We start from the raw sequence: 26,909 nt of genomic DNA on the forward strand, positions 1-26,909 counted from the left end.
GTCCTGGTGGGGTGAAAGGGTCAGGGTGGTGTTAAGTTGATCCTTCCAATAGAACAAGATGGTTTAGGATTACCTGATTTTAGGTATATTTTAAAGCTACACATTTAAGCCTTGTATACATAACGCAAGCAGAAAGCTATAATTCAGAGTGGAATGAGATGATGATGAAGCAAGGTGGGGAAGTTCAAACAATAGTGGAATTTTTTAATGCAAATCCTTAAGGAGAATTTTATCAGCCACACTGAATATTATATTCCTAGTGTAGCATGAAGTATTCTGAGAAGTAAGCCAACACTAGAATGCTGAAAGGAGATATTACTGATGGAGATGATTGTAATTAGGGGTACAGAGAATAGGCAAGTTTGGGCTGGAATGTACTGGATAAAACTGACAAAGGAACCATGGTATTGGAAGCAAATATCAAGTGATGTAATAGACTGCGGGGAAGCCAAGAAGGCAATCGGGCTGCAGGCTAGTGACTGCCTTCCCTGTCAGGATGTCCGAGTATAGTCAAGGAGAAAGACATTGGGGAATCCTAAGTGAAAGATCTAATAGAGTTTTTAATTGAATCTAGATGACAAACTGCTGTTAAAAAATGGATAATTATAAAATGCTGCACAGTAACTATAGGAATCATAGGAGGTTAGAAAAGATTGGGAAGACAGATTAGATAAGAAATTCACAAGGAAACCAAGGAAGAACATATGTATGACTCCCAAACATGATTTTTGCTTGCAAGTGTTTGCATAACTATTTTTATACTCTAAGTAGAGTCCAAAGAATGTTTCTTCAGGTAGATAGCAAATGTTGGAGGAGTGATGGGGAAGAACGAGTTAATTGGGAACATATGTTTTAGGAGTGTGATGAATTGGCAGACTTTAAAACTTCCCTATAGAGTACTCTTGTCGGACATATTGGGTGAGGGAATGGGTGTTATTAAGGAAGTTATTTTTGAGCTGGGATACAGGATCTGAATTGCCCAGACATAGTAAGGCATTGTTAAATTTAATTCTGGTGGCTGCCAAAAAAGCAGTTACTAGAAAATGGAAATCATAGTCTAAACCTAATGTATTTAAAGTATTGAATATTGTAAATGAGAGTAAAGAAATGGAATGGGAATCGTTAGAAAAGAGTAGGAGCATATTACATATTAAAAAATGGAAACTGTGTAACAATTCATGAAAAATAATGTTTGGAGGAAGAGCATTAATGTTTAAGTGAAGGCAATGATTGATTTATGTAATGTTGAACTGATAAATAGAAAATGTGATGTGTAATGTTTGCAACTGGGAATGTGTTAATATGTTTTTTCCCCGTATATGTAACTGTATGTTTGTCTCTGTCGTAAATGATAATTCAGTAAAGGTGTTAGAAATAAAAGATTAATTACTTAAACATACAAGCATATGGTCTCCAAGTAAAATCAGTCAACAATGAGAAAAAGAAAACCGCTGGCAACTTTGTTGATGTTTGAAAATATCCTTGTAAATTTAAAGAGGCAGCAAATGGTTATCCCTTTCACAAGGTTGCTTTGTGTCAAATTGGAGATGTAACGTGTGGCTTGGGTGAAGATATAGATCTCCACATGACAAGAGGTGCAGGAATACGTCTTGAGTGATGAGTCTCGACATGTTGATTTGTTCTGTGGAAAGTTGAGAGCCTTTTGAGGATTATTTTAGGTTTAGTTAAGGTTTTATGAAGTATGAGCTGCTTCTGGTTTGACACTGGGGAAATCTGAATTGAGTGAATGCTTGTACTAATTTTGTGAGCTTGAGTTTTTGTAATTAGGAAATTGGTGAATCAGGGTGTTATAACTAGTCAAATATGCTACAATTTAAAGTAGGCGTGACAGTGTTACTTGGTTGAGCATACTTCTTTGTTTTTAATATGTTTGTATACTGTATTATGGCAGTGGATAAGGAAGTTAAGAGATGAGTGTAGAATAGCAGTTTGTGTGTATTACTGCCATTTAAGTGTGCCTCCTGGATTGTGGGTAATGCAAAGGGGTTTTGTCATTGGCCAGAAAATAAGAGATCATATTTATAGCTTCTAGGATATGATGAAGTTTGTGGTCATTATTTAGTTGTTTTTATGTAGAGATGAAGGCGTTGCAGGGGTATATGGACAAACCACCACCAGTTATGGATGTACCATTAGTAGAGGATCTGAACATCTGATGAGCATTGAATTCTAGTATGAAGGGTGTGTTATCACTGCTTTGAGTCCATGTTTCAGCAATGACACATATCTATGTGTTCTAATGTTAGGCTTCTAAGGGTGTGCATTACTTATTTAGGCCTTTAGCATTGAGTAGCATGTCTCTTATACTACCCTGGGTTGGTTTGGCTAGATTGGTTGGTAGAGCAGGTTTTCATTGCCTGAAAAGGCACTATGCGGGGTAAAGAAGATCCTGACTAATATATGAAAGCCCCAAGGTGAAAAGTGTATGTCATCTCTGGCAAGGCAGGTTGGACAGTCAACCATCTTCATCCAAGATGACACGCATTGGATTCCCCTAGAATGATACCAGTATCTAAGGCAATTACTGAAGTCTGTATATAATGTGGCATTATTCTCTGTGAGGTTAAGATGCTCCTGAAGACTAGCTTTATACCAGTGTGAAGAAATGACCAATATCACAGGTTGATCTAGGATGAAAAGGCTTGAGAACCCTAGACACACCCATCATATCCTGTCTCTTTAGAGACAACTTACTGTAACCCTATCTCTGTCAAGCCTGGTGAGTAGAGTCTCACTATGGCATCACATATTACTTGGATGTTTCCTTGTTTTGTTTTCTTGTTTTATTTTGTCTGGTTCATGATGTCTTAAGTGTGTAGATGGGTTGATATGATGTCTCCTATGAGTAGGATTTGTGATGAGCAGTGGTATAAGTATTTGGGATTACTTTATATTGCTGAGCAGTTAGAGACTCAGGCTTTCACTTCTGAGACTTTTGAAGCCTGTGAAGAGACTATTTTAGTGCCCAAGTTAAAAAGGATTTTTTTTTAGGCGAGTAGTATGGAGGTGCAAAGTTGGGTAGGGCACTACACAGAAACGCACAGTGGATATTGTGTGTCTGTTTATATAAGAGGCTAGCATCCAACTTAAGTAGGGCAGAGTAGTGACGCAAAAGCTGTGTCACAGCTTAGTGATTCGCATCTGGGGAGTGCATTGTCCCCTGACAGTGAACAGTGTGCATCTTAGCAAGGAAGAGAGCAGTGGCATTCTCAACAGAGTAATCAGAAATATTGCAAGCAAGAAGAAACAAGTAGCCAGTTGGAGAATAACATAAAACCAAGCTAGCAGTGATATTCCCTTCTCTTAACAAATAGCTACTGATACCAGTGTTCAAAAATGGACATCAAACACTAGGCCTTTTAAGTTGTGACCAGATCAGCAAATATAGTATTAAAAAAAAATAATAATTAATTAAAAAAACCGCTGTCATTGATCTGAAATGACAAATTAAAAAACAAGTCCTTCCTTTATCTTTCATTGACTAGTATAGAGTCAAATCCTGTTTAATGAGGTCAGAGTGCATTTTCAGCAATCTCATTTGTACAACTCAGAGCACCCAGTAGAACTGCAGTGCGTATGGTTTAATGATATAAAAGAACATGGTGCCAGCCTTCTATCCATTCTTACTTTTCATCCTTGAGACAGCACATGGGAATATACCCTGCCTGAAACCATCACGGGTAGGTGCTTAACAGTAAGGAATGTGACTGCATACAATTCCTTTTTCTTGTAGTTTCATCTATGCAAGTAAAAGAACAAGCAAGTTCTGCCAGAGTTTGTTAAAGAAGCTAAAAATGATTCAGTTGGTGATAATGCAGTTCACATACACTTTACATTCAGCCTCCTGTGCCCGGTGCTACTTATTTATACTGTTATAATTTAATGTAATTGGCTCTAACTCCAAGAAATATGGTTAGTTGGACTATCTGAGAGATTTATCTTTACAATGCTCTTAATGTGGCTTGGATCTTTACATTTCCAGACCTTGAGAACCAGCAAAAATCAAGAGCAGCCACTGTGAGGATGTTTATAGAATCAAAAGTTTTCATTTCGTATGAGCAGAGTGCATTTCTCACAGTAACATTTTTTCTTTCACTATCCAGAGACATGAGTTGTATGTGTTAACTTGTTTTTTTTTCTTGCACATTACCTGCACACGCGTAAACTGTACTTGTGTTTGAAATATTGCTATGAGGTAACCAGCAAAAAAGTGCAGATACCTCTCTTCTGTGATGCCCTTGACTTGATTTCATTAATTTGATTTATGGCCTGGATGCTACAGGGTCTCACAAACGGTGAAGACTGAAAGGATTTTAAAATTCTGTGTAGGGTAAGCTGGTAGGAAGTAAAGCAAGCCTATCACTGCAGTGTAATGTCATCAGATATTTTGCTATCTTGCTTTCAAACCAAAAAGAGCCAGTCAGAACTGCCATGATTATTAGGGTTTATTTACTCACTGTATATATATATATATATATATATATATATATATATATATATATATATATATATGCAAATGGTATTTTTGTATGTCTCAGTATATATGGTCTAATAAATACATAGTTGTGGGATGTGCTGTAAAGTTATGTCTGGTTTAATCATCTTTTTGTCTTTTGTTAGGCACAAGCAATGAGCAGTACACCATATCTTCTTGAAAGACTAATTGCAGCTATTGAAAAAAGCCTGACCACTGAAAACTGCTGTTCTTATTTCATTGGTTTGACTACACTAAAGAGAAAAGTTTTGTCAGAGAATCTGGTAAGTCCAGACCCTGGTATCACATTACAGTTTATTATTTAAATGTAGGTTATGTTTACCTACAGCAAGACATAGTTACATGAATAAACAGTTAATCTCAATGTTGAATGAACCATCTATTATCTTCATTCTTTTCTGTCTTGCCACCTGGTTCATTTTCCCCACTAAGTACGGTTTCTTTATGTTTTGATTTAAAAAATGTGCATGCATTGATAAAGAGTGGATAGAGGAATGTAATGTGCTCCAGGCATAACACAGTGATCCAGAGAATGTCTTTTCATGAGATAGCATGTCAAGGGTTAAGCCACTCAGGCCAGGTATCTGGAAAGAAAAAAATACACAAAAGAAATTACTCTCCCCTTTACTGCAAAACTTACCCCATAAAATGATTTGTGTAAAATCATTCAGTTTTAACCCCCCCCCCTTCAGATCAAGAGATGTACTTTTCCACCTCATGAGAGAAGTGAGAGAGAATGTAGCCAAAGATTCCTTAGTGTGACCTGACAGTGTATTCTTAGTGGATACAGTGTAATGAGTGTAATTTTAAACCCTTGCAGATTATCAAACTCATGACATTCCATACACTTAGCAGATACTTGGCCATTTTGTAAGCTGTATACACTTAAATAGTGGCTACATGGTCATTACTTAAGTAGTACCCCTTCAGGTCTGCAAACTTACCCTCACTTCAGTCCATATTTCCTTCTTCTTGCATGCATATTGCAGGACGATTCAGCTATCCTTGTACAGCTGCAGAATTAAAATGCATCTCCTTGCATCATTATCCAGTTAGGGTGCACCTTTGCATTTCTAAATCTTGAGAACCAGCAGAAATTAAGGCCAGTAATATAAACTGTCAATCCTTCTTAGGTACATCTACTGGAAGAAACACTTCTAGTGTTTAGAGAGCTGTGATTAGTCTCCAAAAATGGGAAGACAACAGTCTTGGTAAGTACTTTTTAAGCACCCCCTAAGCACTGTTAAGATTGGGTCTTCCACTGTGGGTCAAGGCTATGAAAGCCAGTAAAGCACTTGGCATGCCTACACTTTTTTCGTATGTAACTGGTAGCACATGTAGCCAAAATACACCTCTAAACCTTCGCTCTGAAGGAGGTTTTCTCAGCATACATATCTCAAGCACATAATAAATTGGTTATGATCAGAGATCCAATCATAATTCTGTGTATCATATACTTTTCATATGTCATTACGCTATAATACTCATGCCATCATTAATTACCTTATCTAACTCTTTTGTTCTTTCTTTGAATTAGTGTGCAGTCCTATAGCATATGTACAACATTAGCTTGGGCAGGAACTTCTGAATGGCACAGGGACATGTAAGCCACTATGTTATGGAGTGCCTGTCCCTTCCTAAGATTAAACTCACTTTGAGTCGTCTCCCAGTTGTGGGATAAAGCTATTCTTCATGTACATTCAACCTGGTAAGCAGCTGGATCCATCCCCAGTCGAAAAAATAATTTAAAAAAATGTTCTTTTACTGCCTAACAAGTCTGTAAGACAATTTGGTGACTAGCACCAATGTGGCTGTAATTGACTTGGTGCAGAAAAAGCCGCCTTCTCAAATAATGGACAGGCTGATAGCCGTTTCAACTCCTTTAATGTCTGAATTCCAAAAAAAAATATATATATCTGATAACAAGGTTAAAGAAGTAGAAACTGCAGTGTCAGCACTCTCCAGTCAGTTAAAATCTCAGGAACAAGACATTCAAGTCATGCAACATAGACTTCATGATGTGGAAGCTAGAATGAAGTTACTAGAAAATAAAATAGTGGACTTGTAGGACAGGAGCAGACAGAAGAATATTTGTATTGTCAGGTTACTAGAAAGATCTGATGGCTCCAGCTGCTCTGATTTTATTAAAAGAAAACAAACTGAATGGTGTGGCATTCCAAAGCATGAGCTTATAACTGAACATGGTCATGTGGTGTTTATCATTCTGCAGTATAGAAAATGCGATACTAGATTAATATTGTCAGGGTCCTTAATTATCCAGTGAGGGAAAGAATCTTAGTGCAGCTAGAGCACCCTGATTAACTGATCACATTGAATGGATTGAGTGTTTATAGAACAAGACTTCTCTCTAGATATATTGGCGGAGAGAGAGAATTCTATCCAGCAATGAGGATCTGGAAGGTACATATCTGGAAAATAGAGTACACCAGGCTACAGTAAAAGTGCCATTTCATGTTGGCTCAGACTCATTTACAGCAACAGCTCTGACAGCATGGGACATTGAGGGGAACACAATGGCTACATTAAAATTACTTGTTTTCACCCAGGAGACACATAGGATCCATTTTCTATGTTTAAGAAGCAACTAATGTACATGTAGAAAGCAACTAATTTATTGTCCTTTACAGCCCAACAACTGCAAGTAAACAAGTGACCGACATTCTTCTATACATGTAATTCTGCATTGTTTTGTTTGGCTTGACACTGGAAATATACTATTTCATTAATTTCCTTATACTTGTTTACTCTTGTAGTATTTCTTTGCATAGGTTATAATTTATTGATTAAGCACAAAAGTGTTGTTAGGGAGGTTACAGATAAATAATGGTCTTTTCATGTTTTTACTTTGTAAGCAGAGTTGTGCCGCGGTGGTGCAGCGGTAGCGTTGTTACCTCACAGCAAAAGGTTCTCCTGTTCGATTCTTGGCTGGAGTGCGGGGAGTGCCTTCTGTATGGAGTCTGCATGTCCTCCCCGCGGTTGGGTGGCGTTCGAAAGACATGCATGAATGGGCATGCCTTCATTGAAGGTTGAATGTCGAGCTGGCACCTCGGCGTTCGTGAAAATCTACTGCCAATCATTAGCGGACCGGAGTTCCACTGTGGTGACCCCTAACCGGGAAAAGCCGAAAGACGAGCAACAACAACTTTGTAACCAGAGTTGGGGGGCGGAGAGGAACAGAATGCCATTAAAGTTTTCCCTATGTAATACTAAATAGGGTAGACTCAAAATGATTTAGATTCACTTCTAAAACCATTTCCAGATTTGCCTATTGCCCTTCTACTGTAAATAGTTATTTGGCTAGACTTAAACATAACATTTTCACTTAATGGAAAGTGTCTGAATTTGGAATACTTTCACAAGGAGGCTGATTGAAATATGGTAATTGTCATATTTTTATTCATTAATGTTATATTTCCTGGCACTGGAATTTAAATATCATTACAAAGTCAAGATGCTTTTTTCTGGGATACACATAAATGATTTTCTTCTTGTTTTTATAGCATGGCAGTTTTTTTTGAAAATCTGTTTGGAACTCGAATGGTACAGTTAATTTAGACAAGAGACATATAGGGTCTTCTCTCTTTATATATATATATATATATATATATATATATATATATATATATATATATATATAGATGTATGTGATTTTTTTTCAGGCAACTCAACTTACAGTTATTGAACACGCAGGTATTGTTTGAGGAACTTGGGTACTCTTAAGGCTACTACTGTTCTTATCTCAAGGGTCACAAAAGAGTTGTAATTACCTTCATGCCAAAATACATTCCTTTTCATCTCTCCCAATTTGTAAACAGTGGTTCCTTGTATTAAAAGGACATGTTTGTGGACAGTTGATTATTAAAGCCCATCCTCCACCTAGGGTTTCACCATTGGAGACCACTTATTTAATCAGGGATTGGATAGTTATCAAGGGAAAGGGATTGTAATGTGATGCTCTTCACAGGGGAAGTATCCACAGTGCCTACATCATGCTAATTACCCACCATAAGCAAGATATTTAGTAGCTATAGGTCTAGGTTGTGAATGGTAAATATTTTCAGTGTATTAAAGCTACCCAATGTTTGTACATTTTATTCCCGATGTAAGAAATAACTTTTAAGAACTGAGCATACACATGTGATACACAGTTGTTTGCAAAGTTTATTTAGACCAACAAGAGAAACACTATATATTGTTACAGTAAGTATTCTAACAGCTCAGTACACTAGCAATACAACTAAATCTGTAGGTTTGAAATATTGAAAGAAAGAAAATCAGAAGGTATAGTCCAGAGAATCAAACTGATTACAAGCCAGATATCATCTGACTCAATAATGTTTACTAAAAATTGAGACTATAAAATGTTTGTCGTAAGACAGCCTGCAATACTTTTCTCCTTATGGAGTTGTTATAAATTTTTTAATAGTTTTGCTACAACTGGGAGCATCTGTCTTAGAATAGGGTATGCTAATACTAGACTTAATCTCTTTCTTTATCAGTCTAGACACTGTTCACTTTATCTGTACATACAAGTCCTACCAGTTAGCCATGGAGGTGGGGTTCCACTGGAATGCAGTGCAGGTAAGAACCACTATTGCCAAGTGACCTGTCAGGCAGTCTGCTGATGAAGGAAAGAAAAAGGATTCCATTTTCCTGTGGACTATGATAACTACTTTATTATAAACCACTGACTATAGTTCAGACCATAACATATTGACAGAAGTGCAATCCAAAAATATATATGGATTAAAGATACATCTGAGCTGGCACAGGTATCACACATTTAGAAATGTCAAAAAAATTCCTAACTGCATTCAGGGTCCAATAGCCTCCAAAAACCCAGTAAATTAACTTTTCATAAAATAGGGAAAATGCCTAAATTTAAGACAAAAGATTTCTGAAATTGCATACATTCTCCAGAGTTGCGTTGTGATTAAGCCATTTACAAAACTACTGAAAGTCAGAATTGTTGTTCCTACACACACACACACACACACACACACACACACACACACACACACACACACACACACACACACGACCCCATGTGCAAAATGGAAAAAGGGGTTGAGGAATATAGATGCATCTGCTTTGAAATGTCAAATTGCCAGAATTAGAATGCTGAACTGCAGTTGATCAAGAGAAAACCGAATTTGCAAAATACTGAAACTGCTGTATACTGAATTTCAAAACATCGAATTACTGTATTATTACCAGCAAACTTTAATAGTCAACATTTTAAAAGAAAAACAGTTATCCTACTTGTGCAAATCAGATGTTTGTAGTACAAAATACAGAAGGTGAATTTCTAAATTTAACTTTCTCTTTTAATTGACAATACAGTGGATAATCTGCCTGCTTGTACATCTCCAGCAATGTTTTGAGGAACTGAGTTACACATTTCTTAATTTTTCAGTAATGATATACTAATTGTTGATCTTTACATTTCCCTATGCATTTATAGTTAGAGCACAAATGTTTCTATATTTTAACACTTGTTTGTAAGGGATAAATGTACCTTTCAATAATAAACACTTCCTTAATTATTTGCCACAGTGTACTTGTTTTTACAGTTCCTGTAGCGTTGAGCATAATATCCATCATTTTCCTTAACTACATAGTGCAAACATTTAAAGGGATAGTAACATATTTAAACGTTTTGTCTTTAGTGTTAATATGAGTTTTCGGAAAGGTGCAACTCGATTATTTGAACTTAGTGTTTTGCAAATTCGGTATTCTAGTGTCAGTCAAATGCAGTTCAGCATTCTGGTAATTTGACGTTTCAAAGTAGATTCATTATGTGTGTTTCTGTGTGTGTGTGTGTATATATATATATATATATATATATATATATATATATATATATATATATATATATATACATGATTTACACAGCAATTGATTATCACTGTATCCTAACCATAACTTCATATTTGCCCAAAAGGAGAAAATGGTATTAATATAGTTCTGGTAATTAAACTTAGTCATGCAATATTGATTTATAAATAGTGCCAGTAATAATTAGTTAAATTACATCACTTTTTGAGAGTATCACATGTCACAAACCTGTTGTGGCCATTGCCATTGTGTGAGATCCTACAACCAGAGTAAGTTCTTTTATTACCATTTTATAATTTTTACCTTCTCACAGTAAATATATTGTTAGATCATTAAGCATTTCATCCATTATCCTTACATGTCATGCCTGTTTGAAGTTTAGGTTTGCCATAATGGAAGAGGTATTCTCTAGCCACTGGAAAGTAAATTTAGTATGTAAAGAACATCTTTAGGGGAAAATTACAGACATTCTATAACATTAAAATGAGATATTTTTTTAATGTGTTGCACGCATCCATTATTGAAACATGGTAACAGGTCAAACTTGCCTTAACTCATTTTTTTAAAAAAGTAAATAAATAAATTATAGATAGATGGAGAGCCTAATTTCAAACTAAGCTCAAGGCCTTTCAGTTGGACATTTTAAAAAGCTAAAACTTAGCTATAGGGGAGACTTAGTGAAGGAAAGAGAGATGGTTGCAATTAAAGTTAAAATCAGTCAGCTTTCATAAGGCTGAACAGGAAGAAAAGACACTTAAAGGGGGGTGATTTAATCCCCCCCCCCCACAAATAAACACTTGGCCATTTGTCTTCATAGGCAGCTGATTGAACAATAGATTTGTCAGGTTAGATATCCGTACTTGTTGAAATTAGTTTACTATCCACATGATAATGAGACACTATATCCTCATGGAGAGCTTGTGATATACTTATATTTATTTTCCCCAACCCTACTACACCTTGAAAATGCAGAAAAAATTGATGCTGCCTGTTACTCATTTTGAAAGAAAAGATAATTAAAACATATTTCTAAAGGGAAAATTCTGACATGGTGGTATCCCATTAGAAATGTGCAATTGGGATGAATGAAGAAGTATTTATAACTGTATTTCATAAAGTATTTAAAGTACCAGAATCAGACATTCCTCCTCTTTCTTAGAAAGAAGTGATTATGGTTGTGGTGAGTAGGCTGGGCAGAGATCTTTGACCATCTTTCTGCAAGCCTATTTCAGTGCTAATCCATGATTATTAGACCTTTATGGCTGTTGATGGCAAACAGGATGGCAAGTATCTTACCTCAGGTTATTTCTTCCAGACCAGACTGGGTTTATTCATGGCAGTGACAGCCTTTGATAATCTAGCAAATTCAGCCCTAATTATTCAGAGAGAGAATGCAGCAAATAGATATTTATTATTGGTAGGTTTGGTTGATGAAAAAAAGCTTTCAATAGCGTGAGAGAAGAATTTGGGAAATAATGACCCTGATGGAATTTCATGTTGAACTTGTTAATCTGTTAGGTCAGCTATATAACAGTTCCTCACCCAAATTAAAAAAAAAAATAATTCCTTATAGTCTCCCTTTATAGCTGTATGTAGGGGGAATAAGGCAGGGATGCCCATTATCCTGCCATATTTTTATGTAATACTTGCAGCCTTCGACCACATTGGGAGATAAGCAAATGAGGGGACTAACTTTCAAATTATCCCTGTATGCATATGACATTTTAGCTTAATCCTAAAGCAGATTTGTGCTTATTTAATAAGCTTTCTCTGTATGCTAATCATTCAGGTCATAACGTTAATACAAATAAAAATTAGGGCTATAAAGATAAACTTTCCTGAAATTAATAGAAAATTCCCTTTACTGGAATCTGAAGATCAGATGGGTCTGTTTAGGCCTACAATTTAGACCTAACCTGCAGACCTCTTTGGAAAGCATCTGTGATGTCCACACATAGGGCTAGTAATTATGGAGCCTGAATCCTTACCACTGACACTGTAGAGAGATTTTCACTTGGAATACAAATAGCTGCACTCACTATTACCAGATGCAGACCTCTCTGCATCAAGCACAGTTTTCTTTGAGAGCACTCGGAACACACACAGTCTAGGGGCTTGTTCCTGTCTTTATCTGTCCAGACCCCCAATAAGACTCCCCACTGGCACAGCTTAGAGTTGAGTCCTTAGCTGGGGTTCCAAGCTAAGTCCTCCCACACCCTCTCTGTGAAACCAGCACTTTGTGTCCTTGCTGCAAGCAGCTGACACACACACACTTTGAAATTTGATTTGCACACGTGCACACACACACACACACCCCTGTGAAAGGCTGGCACAGATTCACCTGCTATGCCCCCTTATGCCCAGACTGTAAGGTAGTTATCACTGCCACCAGAACCCCTGCCAGCTACTTTAGGGCTCTTGCAAGGGTACCCAATTATACTGAGTGAAATTAATGTTAATACAAATGGTAATGTTGACCAAACAGCAAAGCTTTCAGAGTAGCTAGAGTTATCACTAAGTAAATATGTGCAAGTACTCTAATGTTTTCAAAAAAGGACCAGCCACAGTGAAAAGTTTAAATATATTTAATAATAAAGAACAAGAAAATACTAAATATCTATTCAGAGTAAACACCAGAGTTTCAGTAGCAGGGAATATTAAAAAAAAACATTGATGGAAAGTTTCACACAGTTATAGTAAAACAGTATGTAGCCAGTGTCACTATCTATTCCTGATTGACTAAAATAACTTTTCCCACGTACTGAATAGAGCAAGGCAAGATGGGTGAGTGGTCCTTGTTGTCAGATCCAAGACAGAATACAGAATGCTGCTGAAACTTCAGTTTTCTCTAATATTAAAAAGTTATTTCTGTACAGAATGACTTCACACACATCTGGTCATCTGGCTTGGTTTCCTACACTATCCCCCATCACTAGACGCTACCGGGGTTTTAGCACCTGTGTGTTACCATACACAGAGCTTTGCTCAGTTGTGGTGCAGGTACTGGAAGTCATACAACCATTTCACTCTTCCTACAGGCGGTACCAACTATTTTCTAGCACAGACGTTGCGTCTCTGGCTCCATTCAAAATTGTGGGATAACATGTTTTTAGCTTAACCCATAAAGTAATTTAATTTCAAGAATATTTTGCAAAGTCAGATGGATTAAGATTAACCTTTTTACTTCCAGTTTATGCTGTTACAATGTATACATTTAAACAGTTACAATAATACGTGTACATTTATTTTCTTTTCAGCAGGGCACACTGTTTATATGTTTTAATACAAGCAAACCTCATAAATACATTTTTCAGCACTAGCATCTGTACAAATCAGTTTGATATATGAATGATATCATTATTTACAAAATTCCAGCTAGCTGTGCTGGCATATGTTACAAATCCACTGCCCTTTTTCTCCTGGCATGGCTGGCAGTACCTCCTGTCGTCACAGCATGTATATCTATATTCTGCAGAAAGTTAAAAACTGTTATCAAAAGTGGAAGTATCTCTGCTTAGATATGATATGGAGGGTTCATGAATGGTATGTATTACCCTTGATTCTTTACTCATCTCAGGAATTTCTGAGTAAACTAAATGACTGTTTAAGAGATTTCATTTGGGTGGATGTGAAGCCTGGAAGTCAACAGCGCTTTACTCTTCTCTTTTCAATGGATGGAATAGGTATCCTAGATTTAGAAATGTATACCTCTACAGCTAGAATAAGAATGTTTGGGGAATTAATAAATCAAAGAAAACTAGCTGTCTGGGGTAAGATAATCAGGTATCTGTTTGGTGGCCGTTAGGTGTTTTTCACCAACTGAAATGTAGGAAGCCCTCAAAGCAAAGGACCACCTCTAAAATAGCAGCATTTTTTATTGAAAAAACAACTTGGTGATTCATGACTCAGACGTTAAACTGGTTTTAGGATACAAGTCCAGTAGGCCATTTGAGTAGCTTGGAGACCTTTGGTTAATAACTATGAATAAGGACTTGAAAACTTGATCAGAACTACAATTTGGGGAGCAGTTGCTAACAGCCTCTTGGGTAACCTCTTTGGGAGACTTTAGTACCAAATATTCTGTTCCACTTCAAACATGTTCTTTTATTGTAGATTAATTAACCAACTAAAACAAAACAAGTTTTTTTATGGTTAAAAAGGAAGATTCACCTTTCTAGATTTCTTAGATAACCAAAGCCAGAAGACAGCAGTATTCTATGACAGGCATAATTAGTCATTGTGTAAAATTATCCTTCATCGTAGAAGTGCTCTTCTAGCTAAGTATAGACATATGGGGGTATGAGAAATGCAAAGAAACAGTAGCAAGGTGACATAGGACAGCCTGCTTAGGACTTCCTACTATGTAACCCCCCTCATAACTTTAAATATTTTGGATGGCAATGTCAATTTAAGTATTTTTATACGCAAGCAAAGTTGGCTACAATGCACAGTATATGTAGTAGAATCAAAAAGTTGATTTAAGTTGGCATTGTTAGGTGACTAGATATATATTTTTGAACTGCCCTCTTCACAGTTTTATAAAAATTGTACAGCACATGTGTTCTGTCTGACCTGGTCAGGTATTACTAACACTTATCCTGGTGTTTTCTTGTTTCACTGTTTTAAGGCCATCTGCTATAAATGTGTTAAACGTGGTTGTGCTAGTGTCAAAGAAATCCATCATGAAGGAATGGAAAACATCTGCCACCACATTATAAGGGCATAAAACAAGTATTGGATGTCTTGGCTTTTCTTGAGTTGGCATTGAAGGACCCAGCTTAAAAAAAAAACAGTTGAACAAGTGAACTGTTGGATAATCTTAAAAAAGTCATATAACCTTTATAGATATGTAATTTAGTTTAATAATTTCCAGCCTCCACTAAATTTGTTCTGATATTCTTATGGTTCCCTGCTGCTTGCTGCAGTGTTGCATTTTTATTGTATACAAGTTTATCCTTTGCCTGTTATATTCTGCAAGTTATTGTTAAATATACAATTAATAAACATTCTTTGGGAAAAAAAAGAGTTGGCTTGGCCATCACTGTACCTCATGCAAAAATTGTTTGGTTCCCAAAGGGTTGTAATAAGTATTTTCTCAGAGCTTCAAACAAAAGTTTGAGCCTTGGAGTAGACAAAAGTCTCAATTCTTGCATCCTGTACTTAAGGCATTCTTTACTGAGTATCTCGGTCGGTTTCCCATTAGCACACATTGACAGTTTTGCTGGACCACTAATCATTTGAAGAATTATTGGCGAGGGAAGTGAAATCTGAGCATCGCTGTCCTTAATGCATGCATTATTTAAATGATACCAAATGAGGTGTTATTCAGTAGAGTATATTTGGTCTTAACTTGATGTAGTAATTTCAAGTATGTGTGTATATATATATATATATATATATTTTAGCCATATTTCAATTCTGGACAACAGTGTACCTTAATCACCATATGGTTTATTAGAAATTGATATTGAGAATATTTGTCATCCATCCTTTTCAAGGCATACCTTCACTTCTGCTTAAAAGGTGCAGTTTATTAAGCACTAGTAGTATGGTATCCATAAGCATGTGTTATCTAGGCCCGGTCTTATAGTCTTTCCTCATTTGCAGCAAGTGAAACTTGATCCCCAAATGGTCACCAGCTTACTATAGCTCCTACAAGTTAGCTATTGGATATGGTTGGTAATGGCCTCAAGTCTTGTAACCTGATAGCAGCATATTCATTAGACTGCATGAGTAGATCAGAACTATTTCTGAGCCTAGCTACCCTACATGTAAAATTAGAAACCATCAAATGAACCGCCTAGGTGCTGCACCTGTCACCATAACTACAGAATAGCTTATTACTAAGGATATTTGTCTTAATGATATTTATCCCCACTTTGATAAGCCTAAGGCCCTGTAAGAACCTGTCTAAAGTATCTCTACTACTACTCAGTGCACTGTATTGCTACTGTATAGTTTACATATTTTTGAAAAGTCACATTTCTGTGTATCCTGTTAACGTCTGGACAAACCATCTAATAATATTATCAAACATTAGATAAAAATGTTTGTTGTAATTTACTGTATAGATATAAAAAAGATACCTGCTCCTAAGAATTGTACATGATTCTGCAAAAGTAAAATATGATCCATATATGCTATACATTTCACTGCAGTCAATTCAAAACAGTACATCTTCATTGCCTCTCATCACCATCTGTAGATTCACCAGGGATAAATTCAACATGTAGGTGGTAAGACACACCCCTGCCTTATACCAACAAATATTTTAAGTGGACTAGAGGTCATCACATCCCAGCTGTTCTGGGCGATCACATTGCCTGTAGATCTGTAAATGTAAATTCCAGTCTACTGTGTCAGAGGACTTCTGTATACTTAGATCAGATGCATGGTGTCCTTGTTTGGTTACCCTTACTAAAGAGAGGACTTGCAGCAACAGCTTGATAATTCTCAAACATGTTGCTTATAATATTACCCATGTGGGCAGGCTTAGCAGGTTCAGTCAAACCTTAGTGAACCTCATATGTATTTGGCTAAAATGTTAACCTCAACATTGACTAGTGGTACAGGGTGATACTCTTTCAGAAGTAGTATAATCAATGTGTTCAACACAAATGGGTACTGTCTTGCCCTTGGCTATGTAAATATAAAAGATAGGGTGCGGCATCTTCATCCATAAACTATTTCCTCATGTTTATGCCATCTGGGCCTATTGAGCAACAGCTTAACTTCAGATCTCACAGTGTGAAAAAAGAAAATAAAAAGCAAGGGACAGGAACTCTGCCACTTTTATTGCATTTCTTTTTCTGGCTAGTAAATACAGTGCCTTGATGCCAGTAATGAAGAAGCTAAGAGATCCTGAAAAGACATAATGTAGAAAAGGTGAAGAGAAAAGACTGAGAAGAATCCCATAGCTGTTCAGCAAAAAGCAGTTCATACTTCAGCTTTGGTGCAACACAAATGCAATTGATGCTTTGCAGTCTAACATTACCAAATAACCTAGAGGAAAATAAGTTTAATGTGCTCAAAACTGTTTAAAATAAATGAAATACTGAAGGAACATATCAACTCAAATAAAGAAAGGTATGACAATGTGAAAGAAACTTTAAACAGATATTCAGAATATCTGATAATTCTGCAAAGGCTGAAATAAGGAAAAGGCTGGCTGAGTATGAGACTGCTTAAGAAGAGCTGTTTCAAAAAAAGGTGGAATTAGAGGACAAAGCACATATGGAAACGCTGAGATTTCCTGCTCTACCAGATAAACTAGAAGGAAGAAATTTAATTTTATGAAGGCACAAATAAGCAACTGGACTGGTATTCTACAGCGGGGACTGTTAATAGAAAGGTCACACCCAGTGTATTCTCCAAACCTGGCCATGAGAAGGCAGCCAAGACCTGTTTTAGTAAAGATTCAAACCTTCCAGAGGAAAGAGTTGATCCTTACCAAGCTGTGGTAAAAGTACAATGTATTAAAAGTGGAGACAGAGTGTTTGTGGAAAATGACTATTCACTGTACACCAGGCAAAGAAACACATTTATTCCAGCAAACAGGAAATGTTGCGAGACAGGTGTGAGATTCAAGCTGCTGTGTATTCAGCTACCTTCATAATATATTTTCCCGGAGGGTCAAAGTCACTTTGGTGTAGAGCAGGCTAAGAATGAAATATAAAAGTTTGTCCAGCAAAAAATTGAGCAAGCAAGCAGAGGGGACTCAGCTTCTCCTTCTGCTGATAATAATGCGCATGATGAGACATTGCCAGAAAAACATTTTCCATTGTTCCAAAGGAATATGCTCGAGAGAGAGAAGCACATAAATTGACTAGAAGAATCAGTAGTACCGTGAAATTGAACTGGTGTTTAGATTTGGGAGATGGAGATAAACATGAAGAAGACCAACAACAAGGAAGTTAGTGAATAAATTTGAGACTGCAAAGCATCACTTGAATTTGTGAAATACATCTGCATAAGAAAAAGTGGAAGGAGTGGTCTTTTGTTTATTTTGTTACACTTGTAGGGAAGTAAAAGGCATTTACTTTGCTTCGTGTCATTAATGTTTGGAAGGACACCGAAATTTCATTATATAAATTTCATGTTTTATAGTAAAACATTTTATTTCTTGAATGTGATGGATACTAAAGTAAATAGCTGCCTTTTTCTTTTTTAGTGTTAAATGTAAGCAATGCAAAAAGAGAAAGGCTTCACAAAAGCATGTTTAAATTAATAGGCTGTGATCTTGGGTTTTTGAGGTGGGGGATGAGTCACAAAAGTACACAGGTAATTATATATAATAGAGCCAATATGTTTTCTCTTACTTTTGCATAAGTGACTGGATTAAGATCCCTGGCTTAATCTTATGTTTTCTCTAACTTTTGCATTGGTGACTGTCTGGATTAAGACCCCTGGCTTAATCTAATAACACATTTTAAGTGGAAATAAGTAATTAAAAGAGCACTACATATAATGAAAACTTTTCCTTTAGCAATAAATGTTTCAACTTGTCTTTAGAAGCCTGTAGCTGAGGACTACATTTTTTTCTCTCAAGTTTCCATGGAGACAAGTTGATTATATGGCAGTAAAAAGCCAGAATACTTGTTTCTTCAATGTTTTCTGAAATCATTTGAGTTGTTTTTCACCTGTGGGAGGGGCATAATGATAAAAAAGTCACCAATTAGTGTTAATAGAAGCAGAGACAATAACCTGCATCTTAGCATGGATAGTCTGTGTTCATAGATTAGTAGGTTAGCTGCCCTTGTGGACCATTTTAGCCTAGACAGTATCCCTTCAGTGAGAATCGAACCCTGTAGCTCTTGTCTGTGAGGTAAACATCTTAATTATGCCAACCCCCAACCCTTCAAGTTAATTAAGGTCTGTGTTTGCAGCTATTTGGGACAGCTTTTCCTATTAGGAGGGTTAAACTTCATTATTTAACGATATATGTAGTTTTCTGTATATATATTAAGTTAATAGGTTTGGGGGTTGTTTTTTTGTTTGAGAGCTTTTAATAAAACATAAAGTCTTGTAAAATGTGATATAGGTTCCAATGTTGATAAAAAAATGTATAAAGGATCAAGCTGCCAAACACTGGGAGCATGCATCACAAAAGCTGGGAATAGATATATAATAAAGCTATTGTATATGATAGGTGGAAATAACTTATAATTCCTGCATTAAACATATTTTGGAAAGTGATACTTTCACAGGTATACACAAAAAGGAAAATAAATCTGATGTTGTCCATTTTCATTTTATCCTTGACATATGGGTTTGGTTCCGATATAGTAACCAACTCTGCCGTTACTACAGCTCGCGCTGACTAAAAACTTTCGATCTTCACCTCTACCCACAGTTCCTTTCTCCCAGTTACCTCAGATCTTGTTTGCCACTTTTTTGGACAGACTTTTTCACCAGAGCTCTCAAGCTTAGTTAATTTTCCTTAAGTAATTTTATCCAATTTCTTCAAGTTTCTCTCCCTTTTCACTATTTATTACCTTTCGCAGTGCCTCTACCCTTTATCTACTGTTCATTGATTCCTTTCCATACACTATAGTGTATTTCTCTGCTGTCATTGATAGTCTTTTTCCCATATACATTCGTGTACTTCTTAACTATCATTGTTGATAGGACAAGAGGAGGGAAGGAACTATTTAAAAAAAAATGAAAACACTAACCTATCTTTAGCTTTTCCTTTCCAGTTCTGATTTGTGAGAGTGTTCTGTATCTCCCTCTCATGAGAGTGCTGTCTGTGTGCCTTCCAGTCATTTTTTTTTCTATCATGGCTGAGAAATCAAAGGCCCATTCTGGCTTTAAGAAATGCCAGAAGTGTGGCCGTAAGATGCGCTTATCCAACTTGCATCTCCTATATGTATATTGTTTGGGTCCTGTACATTTACAGGAGGACTGCAGTATTTGTCATGGATTTAGCCATAGAGCTCTTGTTGAAAGAAGAAACAAACTGATTGATTTTGAAAGGCTTGATGCCTTCTGCCTTTGATGAGGCCATATTTGCTGTAGACAAAAGTAAGATGGGTATTTCTTCCCCTTCTTTGTCTACTTTGGAGAAGGGTAAAAAAAGGATTTTGTCGGTGCCAACTTCTCTGTTGGCACTGACATCTAGAAAACATTGAATCCTCTGTTCCAAAAAATTCCTTGGAACCAAATGACTCTAGTTCAAAACCTTTGGTACTGGAGAAATTGCCGGCACCGATCACCACCATTATGACAAACCCCTCAACGCCAAAGGCTTTGGCACAGGATAATGTACCTTCTCTTTCTTCATTGGCAAAGACTACATCAGTGCAGACTTTAATTATTGGACAATAGAAATTTTTACCCAAGACTAGTTACTCACCATCTATCGACCCATTTGTAGGTGAGTTATCAGAAGTATTTATTCAAAGACCAAAATCTGTCTCTCTATCATCAGTCCGTTCCACCAAAAGCCTTACAGAATTAGCTGTGGAAAGTCTGGTGAATAAAATATTGTGGGCGAGAGGTTTTACAGGACTCCCTTTGGCTCCAACCCTTATGGGTCCAGGAACCAAACCTTCATTCACCCCTCTAACCATTCCTCCAAGGCTTAAGAGTTTAAACATCAAAGTTGTCCAGCACTGAATGTATCTGTTCCAAAGATTTCTCTATCTTGGGAACTGGTCACTACCCCAAGTTCTTCAGTTATTTCAGAACCAGAGACCTTCAGTGGCCATATCTGGAAGCAGGACTATTTGACCCCGGACAGTTCGACCCCAACACATTTCTATACAATTTCCTGTATATGTGTGTATATCTGTATATATATATATATATATATATATGTATATATATATATATATATATATATATATTTATATATATATATATATATATGTAATTTTTTAGTGGACAGTTTGACCCCAGACTATTTGACCCCAAGTATATTCTTTTAAATACTTTATCATTGTTATTAATTCAGGGGTTGGGAGGGTGGCCTAATGGTTAAGGTGTTTGCCTTACAACAACAAACAGTCAGGGTTTGTGTTTCTCACAAAGCTAGGCTTATTAGGCTTAAATGGTGCAGGGCAGTTAGCTTAGTTTAGTTAGTACTAATCTATGAACCAATGAACATTATTCAATAATAACACTGTTCATTTTTCATTGTAAATATATTTTTTAATATATTTTTTTGTAATTATTACATTGGTTAGTATAAATATAACATTTAAATCTTTAACATATAACTAGTGTTATGTTTTAACATATTATGACCACTGTTACTTTAAACATATGTTTTCCTTCAATTAAATATTTTTTTTATTATTTTATATTGTTATGTTAACTAATCTATTATCTACTATAAATATTTTCTTTAGAATTAAATGAAATACATTTTTTTATTCAGGTTAATATGCCTTCTTCATCTTGAACATTTATACTACCACCAAAGCTCAAGCAGCAACATGCAATTTTCACCATTTCCCACTGTCTACCATCAAAGCACAACAGAACCACAGGAAAGTGGATATGGATGTATGAGTAAATGCAAATGCACTTGATTTCCAGCAGCATTGATAGTGTGTAGTGCTGCAGAGGACTTGACTTGATTGCAGAGCATAAAGACAAACATACACACAATACAGTCTAATCCATCTACAGTTGTGTTATTATGTTATTAGTTATGTTAACTAATCTATTATCTACTATAAATAATTTCTTTAAAATTAATTGAAATCAATTTTTTATTCATTTTACAGTTATAGGACGTGCTTTTGTCACATCTCCAAAATTTTATTTGATCGTGGTTGTATTTCGCAAAGCAGATATATATCCTCATGATTTCCTTTTTTTGTTGTTTTTTTTATTGAGGCAATCTTTGACATTTTCTCAGTAACCATGTGGATGCGTGAGCAGTATATCATTTTTTTTTTTTATGTCATAATATCTGTGGCTTATTTTTTCTTGCTTTGCCATTTCAGTGGGGTCGAACTATCCCGTACCCCCATATCTGCCCAGTCGGTCCTGAAGAGCAGGAGTTGACTCCAGTTTTTTTAGAGCTGTCCCTGAACCTTGGAGTGTTGGCACAATTCAGTTTGTCTCTGGTTTCTGACTCTGGTGGTTTCTTCAGAGTAGGGGGGGTGACCTCATTTCTGAGGCAGTCTACCTCTGTTCTGGGCTCTCTCTCCTTTTCTGGGGGGGCAGCCTTCGAAGCAATGGAGAGAGAGCCTTGTCTCTTTCAGTGACTCTAGAGGAAGCACTTAGATTCCCCACAGGAATCATTCACAGAAGACGCTGATTTTGATGATGGAGAAGGATCCCCAAGGACACCCCCTGAAGATGTCTCCTTTGGAGACATCCTAGAAGTTTTGAAACAGAAGGGTGCCTAGAAGTCCAAGACCTTTCCTTAGAGGAATCAGTTTACCTGCAGGCTTTCATCTCTTCATCTGTCTACCGCTTGATGACTGCCCTGCCTGTGATGGCATAGTTAGAATTTCTCGCGGAGTGAAAGGACTCTGACGACATTAAACCCCATCCCATCAGACCTACACCAAACAAAATTTTACCTGCACCAAACAATTGTGGGCTAAAGGTTTAGATGCTATGGTTGTAGTGACTGGAACTCACTGAGAAACGTTTTTCTATAGAGTCATCCCATCAGTCCATAAACCAAAAGCCAAGTTTCAGCCAGAGGAGAGTTTACACTCTTCAAGTTGTTTCTTTTGGGTCCTTGAATTTCCTGGCTTTGAATTCCCTGGCACAAATCACCAGAATTCAAAGGATTCGATCGACAATTGGGAGTGGTGGCTTGTGAGGAGTGGTTAAGAAGGGGAGAGTCCAAGAGCCCTGCTGTTTCAGTTGGCCACCCTGGAGTCCATGTGCATCATTGTGCATGTCAGGAAGGATCATCAGAGCCTCGGATCAGGCGTGCGGAGAAAAGGAGACATGCCAGGCTGCACCTTTGGTGTCTGCATTAGGTCTTCATTTTGATTGATGGATCAAATGCATCTTGATGGAAGAGCCCTTTTTTAATAAAAGTAAGAGGGACATTATCCAGGTGTGAGGAGGATGGTAAGACGCTACATCTGTTGTACATTTTTTTTCTCCCCAGGATGAGTGTACTAAGGAGTCAGAGGGAGAAGTGGCTCAAGGAGGTTCTTTCCAGTGGTTCTCACAATAGTTCAAACATGGAGGTACAAACAACAGGGGCTGGCAACAATGGAAGACTGGTCCCAATGTCCAGGACAGGGTCTCCAGAATTTTCCTTTCATTCTCAGTTTCCTGATCCATGCCTTTCCAAATTCCTGTGGGGCTTGCCCTGTGTCTCAAAGGGGAGCCTATTGGCTTATTCTTGCTCCAAAACGTGCACGTATCATATCCAGAACTTATACAACAGCAACTTTTTCATCCAGCCCTTCCCTATCCAGAAAAAATCAGATTCTGATCCCCAGTCCCCCCCAAAAGGATCTAGAAAGGAATAGGAAGTTAAGAGCTGCTAATCAAAGAACTGCCCTGATAGAGAGAGGCCTATACAAGAGAGTCATCGCCTCCCAGATAGGAGACCGGAGACTAAAAACTGGATTTTAATCTGAGGTATATTTGCCAACAGTTTGGGTTCCTCAACAAGTTATTTTGAAATTCTGTTCTTGTCAACGAAGCATGTCGTGTGCTTTCGATAGATACTGGTACAACCGGGCTTGATGCTAACACATCTTCATTCTGAACTTTAAGTGATGGAAGTCTGGCGTTTATAGATGTATTCTTCAGCCCCAACCAATTGTCTCAATCTAAAAGCTTCCTAATGTCACAGCAGTCCTGGCACCAACCTTGAGACCAAGTTTCTGGCAAACAACTGCAGTGGTACTTTTGCCTCTGATTCGAATGGGGGAAGTCACTTAGAGATGCACCAAAGGATCGACCCTCAAGGACTCCGCCTCAACACTTTTAGCCCATGCCAAGTAAAAAAAAAATTGTTACAAAAGAGCTCTGGGGTTGAACCAAGAGCAGTGATTTTGTTATGCTAGTGCTGGGTCTCACTTTCCCCAGCAAATTGGAATTCCATCATTACCCAAATGTAGTCAAATGGCTGCTTTTTGAAGTAAAATTACACACAGTTCTAATATAAAATATTGCACAATAGGAGAGGAAGGGGTCATGTAGAGGGTCATTTCTAGATATCATGCCAGATTAGACATCCCCAATCTTCTATCACAATATATATCTACAATTGTATACAGATCGGTCAGACCACCATTGCTGACCAAAATGTTTGCTTAGGTACTTTCCAACCACAAAAGGATGAAGAATAATTTTTCCTGCCCTAGATGGTAAGTGAGTGCAGGACATCAGTGACAACAGAGGGGGTAATTGATGGCAGGACTCTTTTTTCTGTCCAAGAGGTGACTTTAATCAACAAGTAGAGTACTCTGATCCAACAAACAGGGAAGAACCAAATCTTATGGGGTTCATTAAGTCACCTCACCTAGTGGTTGCAACCTGTCTAACATTAATTCTGGTGGCTGCTAATAACATGGCAGACCAGCTTCAGCAGAGTGAAAACCCAGATGTAGCTGGTCAGCCAGCCAACACATAAGTGGACCAATTGGAAAAATCTACCGGAGCTATTCAGCCAACATGGAGCCACTTCTTCAATAAAGCAACCTGGGCAGTGACTAAACCATTTACAACTGCTCCAAGTGGCTGAGTCAGCATTTAACCAGGGCATGCACCAACCAACACTCCTTCAGTTGCTGTTTTACTTTGTTCCGATCTGTTTGTCCTTGAATCCCAAACCTCTTACAAAAAAATGAGGAGGTAAGTATGTGTCAGCATTCATTGCTCCAGTTTGGCCCCTTGCAGATATATAATATAGACCCGGTTGTTTGTAGAAAGAAAAAAATGAGTAAGTTTAAAAGATAAAGGATTTTAGTAGCAGAAAAAAAATATTGCACAACAACTATAGGTCTAAGAGAATGAGGAAGAATTACAATTAGGGTAGATTAAGAGGATTGGAGAGAAGTATCTGTATATAAGTATGTTTGTAAGTATGTTCTAAATGATTTAGGATTTTTACTTTTAAAAATGTTTATTTGCCTTTTATATACCATTTATACCATCTCTTTTTTTTCCAATAAATGATGGCAAGTCTTTTTGGACATGTAGAAAGCAAGTGTACTGGTTCTTTGGTGGGGAAAAGTGTAACTGTTGGCAGACTTAAAATGTTGTAATTCAGACTGAGACTCTACTATAGCAGGATAGAGCCCTTGATTCTGACCCAGGCCCGATCACTTGCTCCTAGACACAGTAAGGCCTTGTTAAGTTTAATGGTGGTACCTGTTTAAGTTGCCATTAAGAAATAAAGTGAAACATGTGAAACTTTGAGCGAGTGCCCCGCCGCTTCTAGCACAGCCTGGAAAAATTGAAAAGGAAGTGGAAAGTTAGAAGATTTTTAGGTCAATTGCTTTTCCTCTTCAGGCAGTGACATTGCTTCAGTGGGTCCCATGAAAAAATGTCGCAGCTGGCATATTTAGGAGAGTGTGTGGGAGCACAGCCCTGTGCCTTTACTTGAGGTTTGGCGTTTGTTGTTTTTGAACTAGGGTGCTGAACTCTTAGTTAGGAACTAGTGTGTGTAAAGACTGCAATTGCATAACATGGCTTTCGATGTAAAACATAATATAGATTAATTCAAATGACATTTAAAAGTAAAAAATTAGAAGTGGAACACATAATCGTGCTTGTTGGGAAAAATTATTTGGAGGAAGAATGAGGTGAAAGAATGAGTTCTAACTGAATTTATTTTGATTTTCTCACTTTAAATCCTCTCTGTATATAATGTGATTAATGTTGTTTGTAGTTTGATGTTAGCATAGTTGTTATAGTTTGCCTTTTGCTCACAAGTGATAATTTAATAAAGTTTTTTTTTTTAAAGTTTTAATAAAATTTTTTATTTCAAAGAGAGTAGCTGCATGGAAAGGAGATTGCCTAAGTCTGAATAGTTTAAACTCACTGCCTTAAGAAAATTTTTTAACAGTAATGTTTAACAGCAGTTAACAGCCATAGAGTTCCTTGATATAGCCCTTGATTTCTGGGGTTGGATGTAGAGTTTATGAGAAAGAATGAGAGACAAGATTAGAAATTTACCTGATGGTGTTTTACCTTTGAGAAAATGCCTGTTTTGAACATGTGCCTTTAATCCCATATATATCAGAATTCCAATTGGAAGGTCTATGAAGAAGAAGAGGCCAGTTAGTGTAGTCAGTGCTTGTAGAAGACACACACACCTCAGTGGGGTCCACACTCAATGTTCTCTTCAGTGGGTCCCATGAAAATGTCTGTTGGCTATCCCCTTGTAGAAGATCTATGTTTATATATACGCCAGTGAACTATTATTTTGTTTAATTAAAACGCTTAAGTTATTACACTGCTATGTACACTGTATGTAGTGATGTAAATACTAAAGCTTTAGACATCTGTTTTTACTCCTATACTCAAAAAGGAGAAAGTTTCAAAGGAGTTTTCAGGTGTCAGGTCAGCTCCTATTCTGTCTCTGTCATTGGTGGGT

At 37.0% G+C, this 26,909-nt stretch overlaps 1 protein-coding gene across 5 annotated transcripts in view; it reads left to right on the forward strand.

Moving 5' to 3' along the window:
- The window catches only part of BTBD8 (BTB domain containing 8), a 1,983,533-nt gene that overhangs the window by 1,357,090 nt on the left and 599,534 nt on the right, over positions 1-26,909 (forward strand). For all 5 annotated transcript variants that reach the window (XM_044085661.1, XM_044085663.1, XM_044085662.1 and 2 more), the window contains one exon: positions 4,642-4,779. In XM_044085661.1, the coding sequence (XP_043941596.1) occupies positions 4,642-4,779 (138 nt within the window). The remainder of the gene's footprint in view (positions 1-4,641; positions 4,780-26,909) is intronic.

This window comes from Protopterus annectens, chromosome 10.part0 (assembly GCF_019279795.1).
Source record: "Protopterus annectens isolate FY-2018-M chromosome 10.part0, PAN1.0, whole genome shotgun sequence".
Lineage (NCBI taxonomy): Eukaryota > Metazoa > Chordata > Ceratodontiformes > Protopteridae > Protopterus > Protopterus annectens.